General features: G+C 38.7%; 1 protein-coding gene across 1 annotated transcript; it reads left to right on the plus strand.

Annotated features, from left to right (window-relative positions):
* The first annotated feature begins 241 nt into the window (after positions 1-241).
* GPR180 (G protein-coupled receptor 180) lies at positions 242-22,337 on the plus strand. Its single transcript, XM_058825378.1, has 9 exons — positions 242-458; positions 2,858-3,016; positions 5,979-6,173; positions 9,517-9,697; positions 9,903-9,952; positions 13,511-13,668; positions 19,854-20,045; positions 20,390-20,467; positions 22,129-22,337. The coding sequence occupies exons 1-9, from the start codon at positions 311-313 to the stop codon at positions 22,285-22,287; spliced, it is 1,320 nt and encodes a 439-aa protein (XP_058681361.1). The 5' UTR covers positions 242-310; the 3' UTR covers positions 22,288-22,337.
* Positions 22,338-24,122: the final 1,785 nt, after the last annotated feature.

Raw genomic sequence — 24,122 nt, forward strand, 5'->3', positions numbered from 1 at the left:
CGCGGCGTGTGAAAAGGGCCAATATCCGCATTCATATATAAAACTGCCACCTCCGCATTCAGCGGCAACCGGTGGCCGTCTCTTTTACGACTCTGGCTCTTTCAACTTACGGCCGGACCTGACAACGGGACACGTTGCCGCAGGGGCGGGGCCTGGCGCTCGGTCTCGCCCCCAGGGGCGGGCGCGCTCCCTCATTGGCTCTCTCGCGGCTCGCGCCTAAGGCGGCGGGGGGCGTCACGTGACGCGGCGGGGCCGCGCGGGAGGGGGGCCGGAGGATCCCGGCGGATCCCGGCGTCCGGCGGCTCCGGGGATGCGGTGGCGGCTGCTGTGGCTGCTCAGCGCCGCCGCCGCCGGCTGCTGCTGGGGCCTCGCCGCGGGCAAGACTCTGCGGGGCGGCTTCACCAGCTCCGCCGCCCGCCGGGAGCCGTGGCGGCCCGTGGCGCACTTCCAGTTCCACGGTGGGTGCCCCGAGGGCGGGAGAGCGGGGCAGCGGCGGCTGTGTCGCCCTGGAGCGAGGCCGCGGGGAGCGGGGCGGCTCTCAGGAGCCGTTGGGGCGCGGGGGGACCGGGGGCGGCCGGAGGGGCCGCGGGGTGCGGAGCGGGGTCAGCCCTGCAGCTCTCCGTCCTTCCCTGCTTCTCGCACTCTCCTCCCTCTTTTCCTCCTTCTCTCTCCGCCCCTACTGGACGTGCAGCAGGTCCGATCCGCTGCCCGGGCAGCGCCGCAGCGGGGCCGGGGGTCCCGGCCGGCAGCAGGACGTGGCCGGAGGCGGCGGGGCGGCCCCGGGCGCAGCAGTTGGCAGCGACCCCTCCCCGCTGTGGCTCTCGGAGCGGAGCAGAGCAGCACCGTGCCTCCCTTCGGGTCCCCGGGCCGTGCGGACACTCCCGGCCGGCTGTCCCGGAGAGCAAGGGTGCTCTCGCTGCCACACGCATCGCTCCTTCCCCCTGGGAACTGCCCCAAATGGCAGCGGTGCTTCACCGTGTCGCTGTGTGACACCGCGCATCAGGATGTCAAATTCTCACCTGGTTGTTCCCAATGGCTTTTCTTTCCCGTGTTAAAAACTCCTTATTAGTAATAATTTCTGGCTGTTAGTCAGTAATTACTTAGTAATAATTCCTGACCGCTATCCTGCTGAAAGAACCCTAGCAGTGGCCCGCTGTGCTTGCTAGAGAAGTTTTACTTTACAGATAGAGATGTGTGCAGCCATGACGAGTGCCATGTCCAGCCGGGCTGTGCTGGTCAGCCTGCTTTTCCTTTGTGCTCAGTACTTCAGTTGCTTAGGCTGTGTTTTTCTTTCCCATTGAGCTTCGTGGCAGAGCAGTTCTGCACATGCTTCAAAATCTAACGGGAAACAGGAGAATGTGACGTAAGCAAAACAGAGTTGGAGCATGACCTTCCAGTGCTGAATGAGGAATGATGGATAGGGTGGAGGTAGCTTATGAAGTGACTTGAAAGCAGTTAATTAGCGCTGTCCTAGAAGTTAACTGTACAAGTGCTCTAAATAGATCTGAAGGAAAAAAGTGCACTGTTTAAATCTGAGAAAAGACTGTCAAAATTGAAGATGAGTGGTGTAGGTGATCATGTGTAACTGTATAAATTGATGTTGCATATTTGCATAGAAATACTTCTCTTCCTGTGTGAATACCAGCAACTGTGTTGGGTTTTAGTGAAGCCTTCTTTAGAACCTTCTGTTAATATTTCAAAATGTTAGCTAAACTGTAGTTCATATAACATTTTACTGACTTTTCTTCTCCACTAAATTCTACCTTTTAATTTAGGAGACTCCTAGGTTAAAAAAGTCTATGACTCTAGTCTTCTAGACTAGAAGACTAGTCTTCTTTCATATTTTAGTATATGAAAGAAAATATGAAAACAAGTTCGAGGGTTGTGGAATTACTCAGGCAAGATAAATTTTGTCAAATGAACTAGTTCTAAAAGGACTAAAATATTTCTGTGTCTCAAGATGCAGCCTGCAGTGTCAGGACAAGGGAGAATGGTTTCAGACTGAAAAAACAAGTAGGTTTAGATTAGATATTAGGAAAAAATATTAACAGTGAGGGTGGTGGGGCACTGGAACAGGTTGCCTAGGGATGTTGTGGATGCCCCATCCCTGGAAGTTTTTAAAGACAGGCTGGATGGGGCTTTGTGCAACCTGATCTAGTGGAAAGTGTCCCTGTCCACAGCAGGGAGGCTGGAAACTAAGTAGTCTTTCAGGTCCCTTCCAACCCAAGCCATTCTGCCATTCTCTAATTCTACAGGTAGACTGACATATTAGACAACATTTGAAGTTTGATTTTCTTTGCATCAATTTGACATCAATCTTTCATCTATAATTAAGTATTTTAGCTCTAATCCATCCATAACGTGAAAGTCCATTCACATAAGTTCTTCTGGTGTTGAACTTAAGAGCTACCCTGTGATGCTCATAGTCATGCCACAGAGATCATAAAATACTAGACTTTGAACAAGGTATTGAGACTATTGAGGCACCGTCTTTAACTTGAAAATAATAAAATTTGGGGTGGGAGGGAGGAAGGGAAAAAACATTATCTGGAAGTCTGTTTTTAGAAAGAGGGGGGAGTGAAGGCTGTTTGCAGTAGTGAAGGTTAATGATACTTATGCTATAGTTAAGGTTTGTTTAAGGACCATCACAGACAATTGTATGTTCACTGGTTTCTTAATGAGAGACATAGAAATTGTTTCTGAAAGACCATAAATACTTCTAGCAGGAAGTAGAGGTAAAAAATTAAGGATAATATGAAGGTGTGTTGCAGCTAAGTACAAGGCAAATCTGTGCCACACTGTTTGCTTGTAACTGACATCAAGACAGAATAGTTGATTTTGTTTTTTAAATATTAAGGTGACCGTGCTGTTCTGTGTGTCAGAATCAAGAACGTAGCAGTAGCTGTGGCAAAAGCAGCTAGACTTCTCCTCTTTCAAGCACAGGAATGGCAGAAGCTGGAGAACAGTGCCCAAGACCACAGCTGTACAGAGAAGTTCTCTAAAGCTCAGCTGACAAGTGAGTTACTGAGGTTTTTTTCTCCTTAGAGCGTTACTGTGTATTTAGAACTCTGTTATCTGTGTGTTTAGAATATTCATTTCAGTGAATTTGGACTTTGCATCAACTAGGACTTTGGTCTTTTACAATTAAAAATACAACAAGGAAATAAAATTTCTTTCTTTGTATCACTTCAGAAGAATTTGTTTGCAAGTTATGATTTAATGTGCTGCTGGAAAATGAAATCCATGACAAACAATGACTTCAGTGGAAACAGCCAAACTTTATGACCAGTTCCAGTTCATGCTTTCACATGTTCACAACTCGGAAAGGGTACATACTTGGCTGAAGTTTTCATTTAGTCATTCAGCACAGAGAATTTTTGTTAGCTCTGCTTGGAGTAAATGTCTTTCTTTTTGTTTGTTTTTTATTTTAATATCAATTTTTCTGTAAAATAGATTATCTTGGGTATGAGAGAGAATTTACAAAGAATAGCCTTGTACTAAGAAACTGAAGAACTAAAGAAGCTGAATGTTTGGGACAGTCAGATGTGTGACTTGTTTGAGTTTGAATTGTGACTTTCATTGCAGTGGAATGAAAAACAAACTAGAGGCAAAGTGATGGAACCTGCTGCAGTTGCCTCTAAACTTCTGAAGCAAATGCTTGTAAGGTGGGAGCGTGTAGGCCAAGTACAAAGTAAAAGGGTAATTTTGTACCTGTCAACCTTCTCTTTCACTACCTCATGATAAATCTTTTTTCTCTACAAAAATTAATCTGCATCATGCCACCTTACTTTATAACTTTCCTCTATTATAGCTTAATGCTATTTCACCCTTTACTTTTATAACTTATTTGTTACTGAATCACACATTCAACAGTTTTTAATGTTTGAGCTAAGAGTTATACCAGTATAGAATACGTAGATTGTCTTTTTGCCTCTTGTTTACAAAGGAACGTTTCCCACTTGTCAGGAGGCTCCCATTCTCCAGTTCCATGGAAACGGCATTTTTCAAAGCGGAGAAAACAAAAATAAAATTATATTTTCATGATAGCACAAATTTGTCATGCTTCAGTGTATAAAACATGCTAGAAAAATTTTAATACAGTATTAAAAATGAACTAATCAGGATAAAGCTTAAGTTGAGTATCCGTCTAAATGTGAAAGAGCAGTAAAACACTGAAGCATTGAGTTATGTAACTGGAAGACAGACTAAAATAATTTTTGCACCATTTTTTTATCATAATGGTATTTAAAGCATAAATTTTCCTCTAAGAAGTTAAATTAGTATTAGATGCTTCATTCAAATGTATTTAAAAGAGAAGCTGTAGTCACTTAAAATACGTTTCCTTTGTGTAGTCAGAATCCCAAGAGTAACAGATTGATCATTTGTCTTAATGAAACCTTACACAGAGGTCACTTGTAGAGATGTGGTTTCCTTACCCTTCATCAGAGCTGCACAGAAGTGCTGCTGGCAGTTGGTCTGTCATTCCTGACTTGTCCCAGCAGTGTACTCACTGTTTTCTGCTCCGTTAGGAGTTGTGTGACCACAGGGTGAGTTGGATTTCTTTGCTGATCTTGGGCAAAATCAGTTGCTTTTCTACCTCTGAGTCTGCTTACAGATTTGAGAGGGAACTGATTAAACACATTCTGTGTGATCCCTTACTCTTGGTACAAATAACATTGTGAGAACTCAGCTGAGAGGTGACATGGGGAATAAAGCCACTCCTGTCAGCCCCAGTTTGCCTCTCATTTGGATTAAGCACCATATGCAATACTGGTTTGTATGTCATCCAAATCTATACCTCATGACAGTTGCTGCAAGGACACATACACTGCAATTCTTCCTGGATTCTGATGTTGCTTAGTTCATACCTTAAGAGAACAGAAAATTACTTCTTGCAGTTGAAACACGTTTATTGGAATGACATTGAAGTTTTTCACAGGTGGGCTTCAAGTTAGAAACTTGTTCTAAATTTTGTCTACAAAATATTTAAGGAAAATGAGGTTGTATGTTTGCAGCTCTTATTTAAAAAGGCCTTTCACAAAAGAAAACATGTTTTGTGGATTTTTTATTAAATTTTTCTTCATCCTTAGCCATTGTCATCTTTATCTATTAAGGTGAATTATTCTGTTACTGTTATTTCTCCTGCAGAGAAATGATTGCACTGATTAGCACTCAAGTTCAGTAGCCAATGTGACAGTGCTTTTGTTTCTTGCAATTTCAGCCAAACATAGGGAGCCGCAGATTTCATTTGCATCAAGAGTTTCTTTTGAAGAGACTCTGCTTAGTTAACTGTTGTTTTTAGGCAATAATAGTGATGAGATAGCAAGAAGATGAAACATGAGTATCTTATGTAGTCATTTTTAAATGTAATCTGATTTGAAATATGCAGTTTAATTACACAATGGTTTCACATCTCAACTGTCAATTGAAATTCAGTATATTACAGTTTGGGTAAGATACTGTGAAATAATACTGATTTGCACCTTTAAAGCATGCATGGTGTTGTTTACTGAGCTCACATGCAGTTGTTCCTGTTTGGTGCTCTAAATCTCTTCGAAAGCAAAGTCAAATAAATTTCACAAAGGTATTTTTCATGCTGCAGAAGTACCTGGTGGGTAGTACAGAACAGCTAATCCTGTCAATACAGAACTAGAGGATGGAAATGAGCTAAGCAAAGGACATAATTTGCACTTTCTGGCTTTTAGAAGGAGGGAGCCCTCCCAGCAGAGCTGAAAGTTGGGGTGCAATGTCCTCCCCAACTCTTGCCCACACCTACTTGAAACAAAAGCTGAAGTTGGAGGTCTGATCTCTGGTGTTATGGATAGCTTTCAAAACTCAGTATGTCTTCTACTCTGTGTAGTTTATAACCTGTATATGATGCTGTGGATTTAAGTTTTCTCATCATTCAAACGTGTTTTCTAAAACCAAACGAATCAAGTATTTACTCCTATTTTTGTTTTTTGTGCTTTCTTCCAAAGTGACTGTGAACCACACAGAGCAAAATCTGACAGTGTCCCAGATTCCTTATCCGGAAACATGGTATGTGTTTTATGTAGACAAGTTTACCTGCGAAGAGAATTATTCTGAATCCGAGGATATTCAGTTTGAAATGATCTTACTAAACCCAGATGCAGAAGGGAATCCATTAGATCACTTTAGCGCAGGGGAATCTGGTAAGATTTTTTTTCTTAAAATTAGATTTGTAAGTTAAGGATCTGATAATTCAAATCAGTGCTTACTGTGCTTGGAAGAGTATGGGGAATGGATAGCAGAGCCTCTTATATTTCATATTCTGGTTTTGTACAAAGAGTAAACTTGAGTTCATTTTCTGTCATCACAGAAAAATCCTTTCCTTTCCCTAGGCTGACTTTCCAAAGCTTGCCTAACTAGAAGTGTAGATGCACAAGGAAAGTCAGTGTTAAAATCCTTGCTGACAGGTATTTTGAACATGTTGAAATTGTAATCTTCCACTTGAATGTAAACTTAATACCTGATTTTAATTAATTAGTGGAATTCTTTAAATGTGTGGAACTTGATTCTGTGCAAGAGGAATACATGTATGATAAAACATTTTGCCAGTACAATTTCAGTTCAGTGTTTAGATCTTTATAAGTATCTTAGTCACAGGCTGTATATTAGCTTTGTCAGGCCTGATTTTGTTATAATTAAGAAACGTAATTTTAAATCTTTAAGCTTCCAAAGAAAAACTCAAGAGAGCAGCTAAAGAAATGCCTATATAAAATTGTATGCTTTGGACAGTCCAGCTTAATGTATTCTTGGTTGCAGTGAGTAGCATCACTGCTCTCTGAGGTGCTGAGGCCTCATCAACATGTCACTCACCTGGGTCTGTTGTGAGGAAAGGGCTCTGAAGGCTTAGTCTGCCTTCCTATACAGAGTGAGCCTGAGTATACCAAGGATGAGCCTAATTTCTGTGCTGGAATCAAATGTCCTGCTGTCACTCATGACCTCAAGAGAATGTAGAGGCAACAAAGGCAGCTCCATTTTTGAAAGAAAAAATACTCACTGGAATATTTAGCAGAATCTGCAAGAAAGTAGCGCATTAATAATCTGGATTTCAAGGCTCATAATCAGACTTAGCCTCTCTATTTAACTTCTTAAGTTCTATAAACTTGCTAGTTTTTATTTGGTGAATTTGGCTTTCAGAAGTGAATTCTAGGTTAATTTACTTAGTCTCAAAGAGGAGTGATAGCTAAAGGAGTAATTGCTACATCAAGGGGCAAAGCAGCTACATGGCATCATATGGCCCAATAAAGGGATGTAGAGACCTCCTACATCACAGAGGCACCTCAGCTCTGTATTAATTTTGTAGGAACACTGAGCACTGGGAAGCAGAACTCTAAACAGCTTATGTGCTGAGTAAGAAGGTGTGTAAATGTGCTGGATGTATGTATTTAGGTCTTACAAGAAGGAAGCAAGGTGAGCAGTACATGCCATGTCTTTCAGAGTTGCAGAAGAACACTTTTGTTAATTTAGAATTAAAACCTGCATTGTTGCCATGAATCCTGAAGCTATGTGCACTGGTCTACTTTCAAAGAGCTGAGGAGCATTTAATCTGTCTTTGTCTTTTTTAATTTAATTTAATGCATCTCTGGGAAATAGTCTTTGCCATTTTTTCATAGAAACTTAGAATGAAATGGTATCAGAGAGAAGATCCAGCTTCGTTTCTTGCATATTTCATGCAGGCAACTAAAAATTACGTAGCTGCAGAAGGTTTTAGTTAGGTCTTCCTTCATTTGAATTACTTTAGGCTGTGGCCTGGCACAGAACATCTCAAAAATTAAATTATTAATAAGGAAAGCATGAGAGAGAACTTAAGGCTTGTGATTAAGACATTTGCCTTCAAAGATGAGGGGGCCTGACTTCTGATCCCTGGCGAATAGTCTTATTTTATATGGTAGGGTCTTCTACATAAGACATTGTGTCAGTGGAATCCAGGGTTTCTAAAGGCAGATGAACAGGTAGCATTTTGAAGAGCTTTGAAGTAAGATATTTCATGTAATATTTTACTTTATCTGTCAGCTAGGTTCCTCAAAAGTCAGGAAACTTAGAGGAGATAGGAGAAAGCTGCACTAAAAATCCACAATAAAAAATACAATTTTCAACCTAACCCCTTCTGGTCTCAAACCAATAATCTACACTCTGTCTATGGTTGGAAGGAGTGTTCTATCATAAATGCTTAGTCTTTGTTAAAAGCTAGTTGATTTTCCTTAAGAGTTTTCCAAGGGCTCTCACTCATCATTGTGAGAAATAACTTTTACTTATGCAGTTGTTGCCAACTTCAGTGGGTATCTTTTGAAGCAGAAAGAAAGATTTGATCTATACCACATACTTTTGTCATTGATAAATCATGTTAATGTATTGGTGTACAAAAGAAGCAGTGGCCTGGAATTTTTAATCCTCTTCATTACCTTATGCTCTTTTTCTCCCATTTTCCTGTGTGTATGTCTGAAATGCTTCATTTCAGTCACAGAAGCTATAATGCTAGCTACTATTCAGAACTCATCCAGTTCTAATGTTTTTCACCTCAGATATAGAAATGTGTATACTTGCTCTTCCCAATCTCTGGGGGGAGCTGGCTGGGAGCTTTTACCAGAGTTATTTTGCTGCTGGAGAAAAAGCTTTTTTTAGAATCTGATTCTATGGGCACCACTAAATTTCATGGAAGGTTGGAGAATAAAAGCAAGTTTTCTATGAGAAGTGTTTGTTTACCTGATTTTGCTTATTTCTCACTGGCTTCGGGAGCTCCCAGTTGGGTTGCAAAGCTTACTGACAATAGAAAAGGTTTCCAGGATCCAGGTCTTAAAGGAAGTATTTTACCAGACTACTGCCAGACTGAAAATTAGGAGACTTCTGTTTGATAAATAATTTTTTAAAAATTGGGGATTTTTTTTTAGACGAGTGCAAAAAATGCATGCTAGGAACTAATTACTGTTTTCTGTGCTACTTTTCTTTATCTCTTAGCTTTCAGTCATGATCAGCTGTGCTTGTTAAGCTGCTTTATGTGGACGAAGGGTGACACCCAGTGGTTAAAAAGATTTAATAGAAGTCTGTTTGGGGTTTCTCTCACCTCAGATAGTGCCTTTAGAGAATCAAACAAACAAGCAAAAAGAGCTAAAAATGAGTCCTTTAATAAATATGTTACTTACTGATTAAATGAGCTACAGTTCTTTTATGCGTATCAAGAAACTGTGCACTTTATACTAGTCTGGTACTTGCTGCAAACCTCTCTGCTCAGAAAAGGTATTGTTGATTAAAAACACTTTGTCAGATCAAATAATAATCAGTTCTTTGATAAAATTCACTTATTTTCTTGTATAAAATTGACTAGGATTTAGACCTTTTATGTGTACTATCACTTTTGGGTAACAGTTTTTAAGTATTTCCCAATGATTGTATTAAAGGAAACCCACTATATTGGGGTTTTTTTAGTTATTTATTCCTAGTAGCAATGTTTCTTTGTAAAACTAAGCTGTATTTCTTTTTTTTCCCCCACAGGATTACATGAATTCTTTTTCCTGCTTGTCCTTGCATACTTCATAACTGCATGCATATATGCACAATCCCTGTGGCAAACAATTAGGAAGCGTGGACCTATGCATGGTGTATTAAAGGTGTTGACAATTGCATTACTGTTGCAGGCTGGTTCAGCATTTGCCAACTACCTGCATTTTTCAAGGTACCTTTGATCCTTTTCTGCTTTCAGTCTTTAGACTTTAAGAACAATGTGTTGTAAAGATCAGTACATGATTTGCTTGGGAGGAGGGATTGTGGCAAAATACAGGACTGACTTTTTGAACTGCATCATTATCTAAATGTACTTGTGAGAGAGAACATTTAAGACACACCCACTTAAAAATGCAATCTTTTTGTTCGTTTTTCAGTTATTCTAGAGATGGGATAGGAGCTCCTTTTATGGGAAGTCTGGCAGAATGTGAGTCTGTCCTCTGTTTCTTACATATTCCTACTCATGAATCTGTATAATACATAGCAAATGCTGTTGCTGGACTATACTGTGATATTGGATCACATAGTTTGATTTTCAATATAAAATACTAAAAATTGCTCCTTCAGAAAAAAACATGTTTTATGTGTTTACAGTAACTGTATTTGAAGTTACACATCTGTGATATTGTTTAGGATTTTTCAAAGGGTTTTTTTGTCTCTAGTTTCCTTGCTACGAACACTTAAAAGACATGAATATCACCTGAACAGGTTTTTCAATACATTGAAGAGTTTGGGGAGTTAGATCTAGAAAGCCAAACTTTTTAGGAAACTTAATCATATTTTATAGAATTTGTCATTTCACTGACAAATTTAACAATTATTAAATGGAAAAGTATTTTACAGCACAAATTTTGTGATTAGCATGATGCAGAAAATGCTTATGTGAATGTTTGATGCTAACAAAGCATTTTTCTCCACTTTGTATAGATATTCCAAGTTCTTACTGGAACTAAATTCCTGTAGCATACCTTTCCAAAATGCACTAACTTAATCTTGTTCCATTCTTCATTCTCCATTGTTGTTGGATAGTTGGGGGTTTTTTTTCCTGCGGTTCATCTTTGAAGAACTGGAGGTTCATTCCAAGCAAATACATTTCCTTTTGACTGGCTTGAAGCACCCCAAGAAAGCAGTACTGCAGTAGTGTGATAGTGTTGGGTAGTAACAGCCTATATAGACAAATACTCCCCTTTGTAGAGTTCATTTAGAAGGCTGCAGTTGGAATTATCAGCCTCTTGATGGCACCTGGCACCACAATAATTGCCTCTTTCTTGTTTTAACCATTTGAGCTGGCAGCTCCTTGCAGCCACTCCAGCAGCTGTGTAATTAAACATTCCTTCTCATCTCATGAAATGAAATAAAATGGAGAATATGGAGGTAGTCATAACTCCACCCCTTTGTTAACTATCCAGCCAGAGCTTGAGAGAGAATAGCTTCATGTTAGATTTCTTTTTTCTTTTTGTATATATGTTGTAGTCAAAAAGCCCACTTTTATTTATTAAGATTATAATGAATATTATTTTTTAATCAGTAGCTGAATTTCTTAAATTCAGCTAGGGAAGTTTTTACTTTCTTACTATCTCTGAAGTTGGTGGTTTCCAAAAGAGTAAGAGAGCAGAAGTAATAGAAATGTGGAAAGCTTCAGTGGCAATTACAGTTCTGAAGAATGGCTGATGGCAAGTAGTATAGTTTGAAGGGGAAAGATCATACCATTTTTCCTATATGGGAGAAAAATTTGAGTTAAAAATAAATGTTAAAATTTCTATTAATTGCAGTGTGGCCAGAATACCTTTCTAAAAACCTGTTTAGATGGTTTAGATACCATCTCAAGCAATTATTCTTTTCCTAGTATGATGTAGTCTTTGCCGTGTATAAAGAGCTGATCCTCTGTCTAATTAACCATCTAACCCAATCTCATAAATCACACAAATAACGCTGGCACTCAGAAGCATTGCAAGTGCTGTCCTTTTAACTTTTGGTAAAAATAAAATGTGAAGAGTCAAAGACCATTATTGTGTCTGTTGAAGAGTCAAAAAAGGTGAACTGTGATGAAATCAGACAATTGGTATCAGCTCAGTAACGTGACTTTACACTAACATTGAATATTGTGAGTTCATTCTCATCTTTAAAATTTTTCTCACCCTTTTTCTTTCTAGCAAAATGTATAGGATGTCAAAGATTAAAGCTGGTTGTGGCTTTTTGCCTTACACGAATTTATGTGGGAATCCACTTGAATTGTTACTGCACTGAAGCAGAGCAGTAGCTATATCCATGATATGATGGAGAGATGATGTCTGGCTATAATAGGGCAGCTTATCTTAAGGAATGACAGAAAAGAAAATGCTCCCTAGAACACACAGAATTATTCAGTCCTTTTTCTAGTTTAGATTTGTGACATTGATTTGGCATGCCTTTGGTTCATGTAACAATTCTTTTTCTAGTGAGTAATGTCTCTCAATTAGATAGCATTGGAAAATAACTCCATGATCTTTTTTTTTTTGCCCAAAATCAGTGCTGGTTGATTTTATTAAAGAATTTCCAATTTTGTATTTACTAAAAGCTCTTGACAGATCTTAAATAGCAAAGGTGTCTTAAAACATTAAGAAGCATTTAAGCATGTAAACTCTGAGAATGCCAAGCATATCCCAGGAATTACATTCTGAAGTCTGATTTATACTCTTCATTTTGCTAGTATTGCTGGATGTCAGGGAAATATTGTAGATTATCTTCTTTTGATACACTTCCCTTGTATCCATATTAATTTCTGTACAGTGGCAACATTTCCTGTGCCAATATTTTTAGTGAATATTTATCTTTTTTAATACAGTCCAGTTGTATAAAAGTAGAGCTTTGCTTTTTATGTGACAGAAATATTATTCTTGTACCTGATAGTGTAAGTGAAAATTACAAATAAGGAACAAATTTAATTGAACTAAAATATTAATGAAGCAAAAAAGAAAGCATTGCTGTGTGTAGTGCCCCATCTCTAGTTTCTGAACCAAATTTACAGTATACATAGTGTAAGAATCTATTTTTCTTCTACGTTTCTGCTATGCCAGTACAATGAGTCAGATCCCAACACCATCTTTAAAATTGTTCATTAAGTCAAAAACTTACTAGGTCTAAGGCTAACAATTACCCAGAAAGAAATCTTCAGGTTTTTCTACTGTCAGTAGTGCTCAGCAAGCCTACAAATAAAGGCTTTAATATATCCTAGCTTAAAGTTTTCTTTATTCTGATGCAGCTTTAAACACAAGTTTGAGACACTGATTAAGAGTGTAACTTTATGGAGTATTGTTAATTGTTCCCAAACAGAGGTAAAAATGGACATAGCAAAATGAGGCAAAGGTACTTTGCATTTAATAAAATGAAATACAGACAAGCTGTTGATCTAAATGAAGTTTGTGTTAAGGTTATTCATTATATTTTCCCCTTTAAGTATCTCAGAGTGGAATTTGTCCTAAATATTTGTGCTTTCTTCTGGAAGCTACTACATCCTCAAGACAAAGTGCAATTAATTCAAAGTACAATGTAACTATCTGATTTTTGAACAAAAGTCCTTCAGAGTGAAGAAAGGAGTTCATTTCATCATGTTGCATATTTGCACTATGATTAACATACATATGATTTTAGTTCTTTAGCATTTATAAGTCTGTTTATGCAGATGGACTCCTGAGCCCAGACTGCTCTGACACAAGAGTGGGATTTGGAAGGACATGGCACTGTGCCCATGTTCTTGCAGATCTGCAGCATAACTAGCAGGAAAGCTGATAGTAATCTGTTTGGTCACTGAAAACTCCACAAAATAGCCACATTTTGTGGCAAAGCAACCCCATCTAATCTAACTCATCAAAATTAAAAGGTGATACAGAGGCATAAGCATCCATCGTTCATTCGTGGGTATATAAAACATTTCTCTTTGATATAGGAAAAAACCAAAACTTTATTTTTGTTGTAATTTTATTCATTTTCCTTTTGTTTTCAATAGTGTGTGACATAATCTCACAGATACAGATGCTGTACTTATTGTTGAGTCTGTGTATGGGTTGGACAATAGGCAGAATGAAGAAATCTCATGGCAGACCTCTTCAGTGGGATTCCAGTCCAGCGTCTACCGGCATTGCTGTAGTAGTTGTTGTTACACAGGTTTGCATTTCATATTCATTCTTACACTGAAGTATACAGCTGCTATTAAGTATGACAGAATGGTGAACCAAATAATTTCAATATTTTAATTTTATGAGGGAAGGAGGGAGTATCAAGACTGGAAAAAAGCCCACAGCATAATGTGCACCCAGTATGTCTAATAGGTAACACCACCTTCTCTTTACTTTAACAATTTAAGATGTAGCTCCACAGTATGTTTTTATCTAGCAGTAAAACCACTTAAGAAGTTCCCACAGTTTCCCAAACTCCTGATTGTGCCAATTGTTTGTAACATTGTACTGTGAACCAGATTAGTGGAATAACCTAAGCTGAAAAAAAAGTAAAAAAAAAAAAATTTGCACAGTCATTTTATTGATCTGATTTATAATGTGGTCCTATAAATAGTTGTAATCAGTACAGCTGGAGCATTGTGAACTACATTATGGAGGTTGACAACCAGCAGCATGGGAGGAAGGACAAGAAAAGCTGCTGTGACAAAGTCTTTGTCATGAAAACATGGAAATCATCAGTGCCCTCCTTTTGGAAGCACTCAAATAGAACGTCTAATGGTTCTTTCAATCAATATAAGGAAGGGAATTCATGTGCAGGATTGGTCTTGCAAATATACAAATGGTCTGACACATAATTTCATTCAAATATTTTCCATTAGTATAAATTAGAAAGTTAAGTAAACCAGTAACTTAAAAGTAAATTGTAATGGAAATCATTCAACCCTGGTGGTGCCTTTTGTAAACAAATTTTTTTAAATCACATCATAAAGACGAGAATCTGAAAACCATTGAGAAAGAGAAGAGAAGGGAGAAACTGGAGACAGTAATGAGGAAGAGATTATACTGAAGATTTTTGTGCCATTTGGGTAGTATCTGTAATTAGTGCTGCTTCTAAACTAAATAAGTGGACTTCTAGAACATTAGGAATAGCTGGGAGCTGGCGTTTCTTGCTAATTAAGAATATAAACCAAAGGCTGTTAAGGTCAGTGGGACTGTTGAAATTTAAAGATGGGTGTCAAAGTAAGGTGGAATGAACCTATCCAGCACCAGAAATTTTACATGCTGGTAGTAAAGAAGACTTCTAAAGTATTTAATTTCATTCATGCCTCTGCACTTGTGCATATGTATGGGTATGTTGGTACTCTGCTGTTTGAGACTGGAAACTCTTTTACTGTTGTTTCCCTTTACTATACATAGAAAAGACAGTATAATCAGCTTGATCTAATTTTGGTTGTTACTTATGGTAAAAGTGGGGCAGGCATCTTACATGTGAGCTGCTTCCCCAAAGACTGGTCCATTAGACATCTTTTGGTTCTTGGAGCAGCACTGGAGCTGCATTAGCACACAGTTGTCTGTCTTACTTTTCACAAGTAAGGCACAGCTCCACCACATCTCCTTCTGTACCATTGGGAGAGTCAGGTTTGGTAGGAGTCTTGTAGGAACACAATCTGGATATTGGAATATGTCATTGCCTAAGTGGTTTTGCACCTCCATATCAGTGTCTACTGTCTCCAGCAAAATTTCCCTCACACCAAGAGTATCCCTTCTGGAGAGGATATTTTCCATCTCGTTGTTCAGTACATACAAAATACACCTTCTGTCAGATTTGTTCTCCTAATTACAGAGTGCAGCTATTGGGCTCAGGGAAACAGGATTTAGACAGTTTTTCACTGGTCTGTCTAGATTGACATGGATGTTTGACCTGCTATAAGCACTCAATTGGCCCTTTTTATGGCTAAAACCTTGGAATAACCTTCTTCCTGTTCTGATCTTTCCCAGAGATTCTTATGGGAGAACCAGCTTCCTCTTATGCCAGAGATTGGACAAACTTCATGTGGATAATCAGAGATGTTCTGAGGGCTTGCTGTCGAAGCTGCTGGAAACTATGTGCATTAACCTAATGCAGCAGATAGAGATTGCACTGTGTTAGTTTTACAGACATTCTCTCATACCTGTCCTCATCTTATCTTCAGGAAAGTCGAGAAAGTGGACAGCCTGAGAAAACATGTTGTTCTTCAACTTAAATGCAGTTTTGACTAGCAAGCTATCTAAGTCTGTTTGCCTACTACTAGTTCAAATTACTCAGCAGATTTTCAGGGGCTTTTCTCCTCTTGGTACTGATGCTATGGATTTTTTTCTTATTGTTCTCTCAGAAGCACTAGCAATTTCCTGGGCTATGTTCATGGGTTGCCTTCAATGTCAGGTGGACACAGCCTCCTAATCAGCAAATGTCTTGTGGTCTTTGCAGCTACAAAGAGGCAACATCTCAAAGGAGGGACAAGTCTGCCATTTAGCATCTCCCTTTGCCTTAACTTGTTCTTTATTTCAGCCACAGAATAAAAGATTCCCAGGCTGCTGTGCATTCATTAAAAATTCCACTTTCTGCTGCTGAATCACAAACCTTGTACAGAACTTTATTGATGGCAGGCCCTTGCCATCACATAGACCTGAGCAGTTTCAACTTTCAAGGCTGATCAGACTGTAGGCAGTGATTCTGGAAAGATAGCTGATTGCTCTGAACCTGATCAAAATGGCATAGAATCTTACTGCATTAGACATCACCCTACACAGGGGTTCTTAGGTGTGCTCAGAATGAGCTCTGCCTCTGACCTTAGATCTAAACCATTTTTTGCTGTACTGCATTGCATGACATCAGATTCAGTACTAGATATGGTTGGGAACAGCTAGTTTGCCTTGCTGCTCCTTCTAATTTCCCTTTTGCTTCCCCCTTCCCCTTGCCTCTCAGGGGTGATCTGTCCCATGAGAACCTGGAGATTGATACGTTATCTTGGCTTGTCATAAAGTCAGTGTTGGCATCGTGGAGGGAAGGAGGAGTTCTACCATAATAGTTTTCTCATGACATGAAGGAAGAGTTCTTCTTCATATGGATGTGGAGGTTCTGCTTGTATATCTGGAACATCAGGATGATATCCATGTAGTATTTGAAGAGAAGGCCAGTACTGGACAGTGGTTGGTGTCCCTTGTGAGCCAGGATAGGTCAGGATTATATACAGGTAAAGTCAGGCATTTTGGACAGTGTGTTATGTAAACAAGGAGATGGTCATTCTGTTCCATCTTATGAAGAAGCGGTGACTTTAATGTTGGACATAGCATAGTGTGAGTCAGCTCTTTAGCTTCCTCTCTGATCAAGTTCTTTTGTCTACAGCCTAAGCACAGTTGTTCTTCTGGATAACAATTAGAATTGCCCCCCCTGATTTCTTCTCAGAGCTCAAACATAATTCTGCTCACTACCAACAAAAGATGTCTCTGATATCTACTTCAGCTGGTTGATGTCTGGTGCTTTTAAGTTTGTTCCTGATATTGCAGCTAAGTCAGCTGATACTTGCCTTTCTGTGGTCAAGGTAAGGGACCTTAGGATTCCTTGACCTTGATTTCTCAAATTTTTTTTTTTTTTTTTTATTTCACAACCAAAGAGATTTTAACTTCAACATCATACTTGTCTATGAAGGTTTTTCTTCATTGAAAACAGATTGTGTAGTCCGTTTTTACCTAGAAACACTTGAAAGCACAGTTTTCTATAGGATCCTGCTTTTCCCAGGTGAATGAGAACAGCCCCAGCTCATAGAAAAGGCAATGATACATTTACTTTGTCCAAGTTTACACTGTGTTGCACTGACAGTTCCACCTCTGCCTCTAACACCTCTGCCTTCTGCTTATTTTGGAATAATCTAATGAAGCTGAAGGAAACTGGACTTCTGTGATCTCACATTCCTGTCACCATACACAGCCTTTGATCAACTGATGTTGTGTTGTTTACACTCTTTAAAGGGCTGGTCCAGAACACACTCTGCTCTCAGACACTATTATCCTATGAGGACTTGGGCTTTGTTCTCATGATCCCTTTACTCCAGCTCTTTGTCATCTTCCCCTGAAAGTGCCTTTTTTCTTTGCTGTTACCCTTGGTGTAGACTAAGGAAAATTCAGGCCTTCATGAGCTCTGGCTTTTAAGGTAAGGTAGGTTCTAGTGATATTTTCTTAGAGCAGTATCACAGTTCTGTCTCTCATCAGCCTGTATGGCTTCCCCCCAGATGCTTGAGTCAGGAAGATTGTACACATAAGTTCAGGGAGCCTTTTGTTTTCTCAAGCAGAATATGTACAGTCCAGGGAAGTTAAATATTTTGGCTGTTCCCAAATATAAATATCAAAAGGGAAAATGTTCACAAAACTGCGGTGATTCTGTAACTGGTAGAACCGTTGTTCGTTGTCTAAGCATGTTCTAACTGGACTGAAATAACTTCTGTGATAGGAATTCATCAATTTCATGCCAAAACCAGTGCTGCAGACACAACGTTACCAAACACTGTGCTGTATCTCAGGGATTTGGGAGCAGTTTAGTCTTACTTCAGTCTTACTCTTTGACAGAATTCTCAGTCAAGTAACTTGATCATTTGAAGATGTTTGCTTGAAATCACACTTTTTCTGATCATCATGGTGAGAACCTTTAAAGCCTGTTGGTCAGATTGTGTGCCAGTAGTCAGTGATGTTGAAAACATGCATGCTTTATGTCTCTCCCTCTCCCATCCTTCCATTTTCCACCCAGTTGGTTGAGGAGTGACTGAAGTGAGAGCAGCTGTGAAATGACAGGGCTGTGTCCCCCTTAGGTAAGGGAGGGGGAAAGGAGGAGAGTACTCTGAGGATATTCTAAGCACAAATTATTCTAATACTCAACTGATGAGACTCAAGGCCACCCACCTTTGGAAGGCTCAGGTGGATTACACATTTTTTGAAAAGTTAATATTAGGAACCTTTTTGTCTTTATGTAGTGAGAAAGCCTTTAAATGTGTTCAGAAAGGAATTTGACTAATTTATATTTCTAAATTAAGCTATATAATGTCTGCTTCTGAAGACCTTCAGAGCTACTTCACTCATCAAATTTGCCTACCTTTCTTTAAAAAAACCTGCTTTATTAGGCACCTGTAGCCTCAGTGCAAGTTAGATATGTGCAGTAGGTGGACTGGATTCCAGTGTATATTCAAGTTTTAAAATGTCATTCAGCTGCTACATGATGCTCCAAGAGTCTAAACTTTATACATTAGTTAGCAATTCACAATGTTAACACAATGTTAGCATTCCCAAGGTCCTGAAAAGGTGTTCTTCAGCAAGACACATTTTTTAATGCATCTGGTTGGGGTCTTCTTCACAACTAAGATACAGAAACTGGGTGCTTGTTACTCTGTTTTTCCTTGGAGAATATCAATATTGTTTCTCACAGTCCTCCCAGAAAACTGGATTCCCCAGCAGATGGATACAATGCTGGGAGTTAAGAAGGAGGTAGGTTACTATCTTTTATGTAGTTATCTGTTGGCTGGAGTGCTCAGCCAGATGTTGGAATGGCATTTGGAGCCTGTGACACTCCCTTTCCTAGACCCCAGGAGTTTTCTGAGCCAGGTGTTTGCAGAGTCAGCCTCACTCACAGTTTCTGACCTAGCTGCTGCTGAATTCTTTTCTCCACAATGGCACAGCTTCAATAGAAGGGGTGGAGAGTGGCCCACCCAGGAACACCCTATAACCTGGCAGTTGCAGCACTCTCCAAGGAGGTGGGAGATGTGAATTGGATATCCTTTAGGCAAAGAAGGGAATTGTGGGAGATCCAAGTTCAACCTGGGTGAATGCTTGAGCCTTAAGGCTATTGTATAAAAGGGGCAGCAGCACCACCCTCTTACTTCCCCATCTTTGAAAAGAAAAGTGAATCCTGTTAGGATTTTGAAAGAAAAGGCGTAGTCGCCTGCCTTTGAAACAAGCTTTACAGGTTGTGCATCACAAGTGAAAGGAGACACCTCCCTGTAGCTCTGTGAAATCATTTCAGTGGTCTTCCTGCAGAGTAGGACGAGTGTGCAGGTGATTATTTCACATTTTTTTCTAAGGTGCTACATTCCCTCTATCCACATTAGAGGAAACTTTAACTTGTCCAGCTTTCTAAAAGTTACAGAATATGAGAAGTGAGACTCTGTTCCTGCCAGTTGCAGTTGGAGTAATAGGTCACAGCAAAAAGCATTTCAGACTAGGGTTTGTTGGATTTTTTTGCTTAGGATGGCAGTCCCTAACAAGTAGACTGGAGCATTAGCAGATAACTTAATGTGTGATGGGAAGGTTAGTTGAGAGTTAATATAAGCTGGTTTACTCTAAGTGCACTTTGCTGTTGTTCTTTTTCAGAGCTTCTTGTTAATTTGGGAGCAGTTTGAAGATACAAATCACCACAGCTACCATTCACACCATGGCTTGGCGAGCGGGCTGCTCATTGGCCTCAGAGTCTGCCTAGCTCTGTCCCTGGCTGCTGGGCTGTATCAGATTATCACAGTGGAGAGAAGCACACTGAAAAGGGAGTTCTACATCACCTTTGCCAAAGTATGGCTTACATCAAGCAAACTGATCCCTTTGTCTGTAAATACAAGTGGCATGCAGTTGACTGAAGCACTAAACTCTTTCCCTCCATAAGAAAGTGTCTGACTTGATTATATTGCACCCTGTCATCATACTCTGAAGCAGGCATTTTAATTTGACAAGGAGTATAGAGCTTTTTAAAACAGAAATCCCACCTTTCATTGTGTGGTTTTCGTTATGTTGATTGAAAATTAAACAATGGGTTCATAAAATAGACAGAAATGTAAATGTAGTTCCTGTAACTGTCATCTCTTTCTTCTAAGCTGGCATGTAGTCATTTTACAGCTTACACTCATCTTCTTTTTTAGGCCTGCATTCTCTGGTTTCTGTGCCACCCATGTCTTGCAACCATTGCTGTAATATTCAGAGAATATCAAAGAGAAAAGGTATGTACAGGCAAGATAAAAGAGATGAAATTTGAATAGTAGTTGTTCCTCATGTTTAATGTTTGTTAGCAAACTCATGCTCTTAGGCTGTTAATCCTGTGACCCCAAAGCAACTTGAAAAGTCTTAGTCACACAGCTCTCATTGGTGCTAATGTGAGTCATATTTTACAAAGGCATACAGGACTCAAATCATCTAAGGATAATCATTTCTGGGTTAAGGGAGGGAGAGGGGGAGATTGTTAAGTCAAAGGAAAATGTGGAGGGGGTGTTTTGTTTTATTGTTTGCTTGTTTGCTTTTAATTAAAAACACCTTGGAGATTCTTTTAACAAAGGGAGTAGAAAGATAAATCAGTGGATTTTTTTTGTTGTTTGCTCTTTAGTCTTCATCCTTTAAAAGCTTTATGTGGCTAAATAGGTCAGGGAACCTGTAGCTGAACTGTATTCTTTAGATCAAGAAGTCTGTCCAAATATGTTGTTTGGTTTGTAAGCTCTAAGCAGTTAAAAACAAAGGTGGACTCGCTCAGTTTCTCGGTTGCTTAAATGTGTTGGGAAGTGGAGAATTCTGTGTGTGCAGCCTGCCATGTTCAGATGAAGTGCACCACTGTTCTCAGGTGATTGACTACCTCCTTCCAGCATAGGGTTTGCTTCTTTTCTTTATGCTTATAACCATCTGTGCATTTGTATGCAAATATATTCAGAAAATGAGCTTTTATTTGTGTAGAGGATATGTAAGGGAAAGAAAAAGGTTTTATTAAATATAAATGATAAATTAATTTTGGTGTTGGATTTACAAAAAAAAAAAAAGGAAATCTAGGCAGAAAAAAATTTATTCCTCTTGATTCCTCTAGAGTTACTAATGAAGAGACTTTTTGTTTTCCTTGATGAAAACATCCTCAGGGCAGGAGGACAGTCTCCAGAGGTACCAGTAAAGTGGTATTTTTGCAGTATTTTGAGCTTACTAAAGGAAGACTACAATTGCTCTGCTCTTGTGTTTGAGCAACTTTAACCATTATGTGCAGCTGCAGTTCCTACACTGTGATAATTCAGCTGTGTTCTTCAAATGCACCTCAATACAATAAAATGCACAGTCAATAAATACCATACTTATTTAAGAAAAACATGCATTTTAAAGGATTGCCTGCACATAAACTGAAGACTTGTGCCTTCTCAGAAACAAGTTACACCTTTAGGCATTTGATAAATACAGCCTTACACAGCTTTTGCAGATGAGGAGACTTGAACTGAAAGAGATCTGGCTGAGACTGACAAATCACTATCCTCAGCTCCATGATTTTGCTAGTGCAAAGTGTTTCCAAGCTTTCTCCCCCCTCCCCAGCCTGTTTGTTGTAAGAATAGAATATCTAAACATCACCTCTGCTTGTGAAACTGCATGGGTGGTGAATTGCAAGTCTGAAATTCCCCAGAACAGAGACTGCCAGAAGGGTTATGTGACTTGCCCAGGGCTATCTACTGATTTAAAAACACCCAGGTGTGAGAGTCTGATTCCTGGACTTAAAATGCATGTTTAAATCTTTTGTAACTGCAGCAGTGTTAAAGGGTTTAAAGTTAAACCTCGAGCACTCATGCTGATAGAAATTTATTGTGGCTTGCCTAGTGAGAATTTTTTTCACTTACTATTTCTTTCTCTTTTTTGTCTTTAGATTATTACCATAGGAGTTATCCTCTGTCAGTGCATCTCCATGGTTATCCTCTACAGACTTTTTCTATCTCATAGTCTATATTGGGAAGTATCTTCACTGTCATCAGTGACATTGCCACTAACAATATCCTCTGGACATAAAAATCGACATCACTTCTGAGATGTTTAGAAAGAATACATTACATAATAAATGTGCAATAATGACTTGAATATGCAGGTATTTTTGTCACAAGTGTATGATACATTGGTTTCACTGGAAAACTGAGTGATAATATCAAAGCACTTCACAGACCTTTGGTCTGACAAGATTCCTAGATTAATGTGTTTAAAAATATTGTGGAGTTGAATACTGAAGAGTATTGAAAAATATTGAAGAGTTTTATAGATAATGTTTAACAAGGGGTGCCGAGTTGTATCACACAAGAGTACAATGAATCTCTTCTCTCTCCATTCATGGACACCAAAAATGCCATTATTTTGTGTCAGTACTAGGTTTGAAGGTCTTATAAAATGGAGTTCCTAAAACATCTACATGCTCAAACAAGTTTAAAATAGGCCAGTTGTGAAATTGGTGTGATGCATAACGATGAGTAAAAGGGTTTTTTTTGTTTTCATGCTTTAGAGAAAATGCATTTTATGTATCAGTGTAAAAGACAGGGAAAGAAAGGAGGGAGAATCATCTAGAAAACATATGTAAAATGTTCACAACTGACTGCAAGAAACCTTCCTTTATCATAGGTGTAAAAGAAAAGCCTTTTTTTTGCATCTAATGTTCATACTGGTTAAAATCCTAATGGGAATGTAAATAGGGTTCATGTCTTCCCTTTTCTAAAAAAAAAAGTAAATGTAACTAAAAATTCCTTCCAGTAATCAAGGTCTGAACAGTTTTTGAGGCTTGGAATACATAGCAACATAAAGGTAATTAAAACAGCAGCCTTGCATCTTTTAAAGGAGAAAAAAAAGGCAAAGAAAATGGAATGGGTGATGTGGCACTAGAATTTTAATCCTGATATAATTCATTTCTGTTACATTGAGGATTCAATCATAATTAAGCCATATACACAGATTAAATTAACAGAAGCATTTCAAATAAATGTTGGTTTCAGTCATCAACTACCCATGAATTCCTGCCCAAGGATACTTAATCAGGATTAAATTTTCTATGAATAATTGAAAAACAAAATACTCACTGGATTTGTTATAATCCATGTTGGCACTGGATTCTAAGTAGTTGCCATCTTCCATCCATTGTAATAAAGCCATTCTACTTTGTGATGCCCTAGCATCCAGAAAGCCAGTGTAAATATATACTTTATTGAAGTGCCTATTTATAGAGTATGATTAAATCATGCTGACACTTTTTTCTTTCATAATAAGAACATACCTATTGCCATTGTGAGTGAAATTTTTCATTTTGGATTTAGCTTAGTTTAAACTTCATACATGTGTGTTTCTTCACAAAATGGATTTTATTTTCTAGTAAATCAATGTTTGCTTCTTCTTAACAGTGTGCATTTGATTATGTCTCTGTGAAAATGTGAAGACACTGGTTCTATCTTTAAAATAGCCCTAAGTTTTCCCTTTATCTTTGCCTCAGTTGTGAGCATAGTTGAAACATAAGTCTGTTCCATTTTAGTTTGGAGGCAAAACTAGATATTTGCCTTTGACTAAGGCAAAATGGCAACATGACAAAGTTGCTCATTAAATCATCTCCTTTCTTATTGTTTGTAATTCAGATCAAGAATGGCAGGTTGAGGCTGGAAAAGATGAGATATTATGATTTCACACCATCTTTAGAATGATTAAAAGATTAATTATTACATTCCTCTGATAACCACACAAAAATATTATTGGTTAAAACTTCAGTCTTTATTTCCTTGCTTATCTCTGTACTTTTCATCTTCTCAAGAAAAAAGCATCCTGGTTTTGATAAGTCTCCAATAATGTAGTAAAAGAGTTCTATCTGTCCTCATGTATAAGACTTCAAATTCACAC

This window comes from Ammospiza caudacuta, chromosome 2 (genome assembly GCF_027887145.1).
Source record: "Ammospiza caudacuta isolate bAmmCau1 chromosome 2, bAmmCau1.pri, whole genome shotgun sequence".
NCBI lineage: Eukaryota > Metazoa > Chordata > Aves > Passeriformes > Passerellidae > Ammospiza > Ammospiza caudacuta.

Coding starts and splice junctions, on each gene's coding strand:
- GPR180 (XM_058825378.1), top strand. CDS start 311: ATGCGGTGGCGGCTGCTGTGGCTGCTCAGCGCCGCCGCCGCCGGCTGC. Junction 9,953..13,510: donor TATGGGAAGTCTGGCAGAAT/GTGAGTCTGTCC, acceptor TGTTTTCAATAG/TGTGTGACATAATCTCACAG. Junction 20,468..22,128: donor GAGAATATCAAAGAGAAAAG/GTATGTACAGGC, acceptor TTTTGTCTTTAG/ATTATTACCATAGGAGTTAT.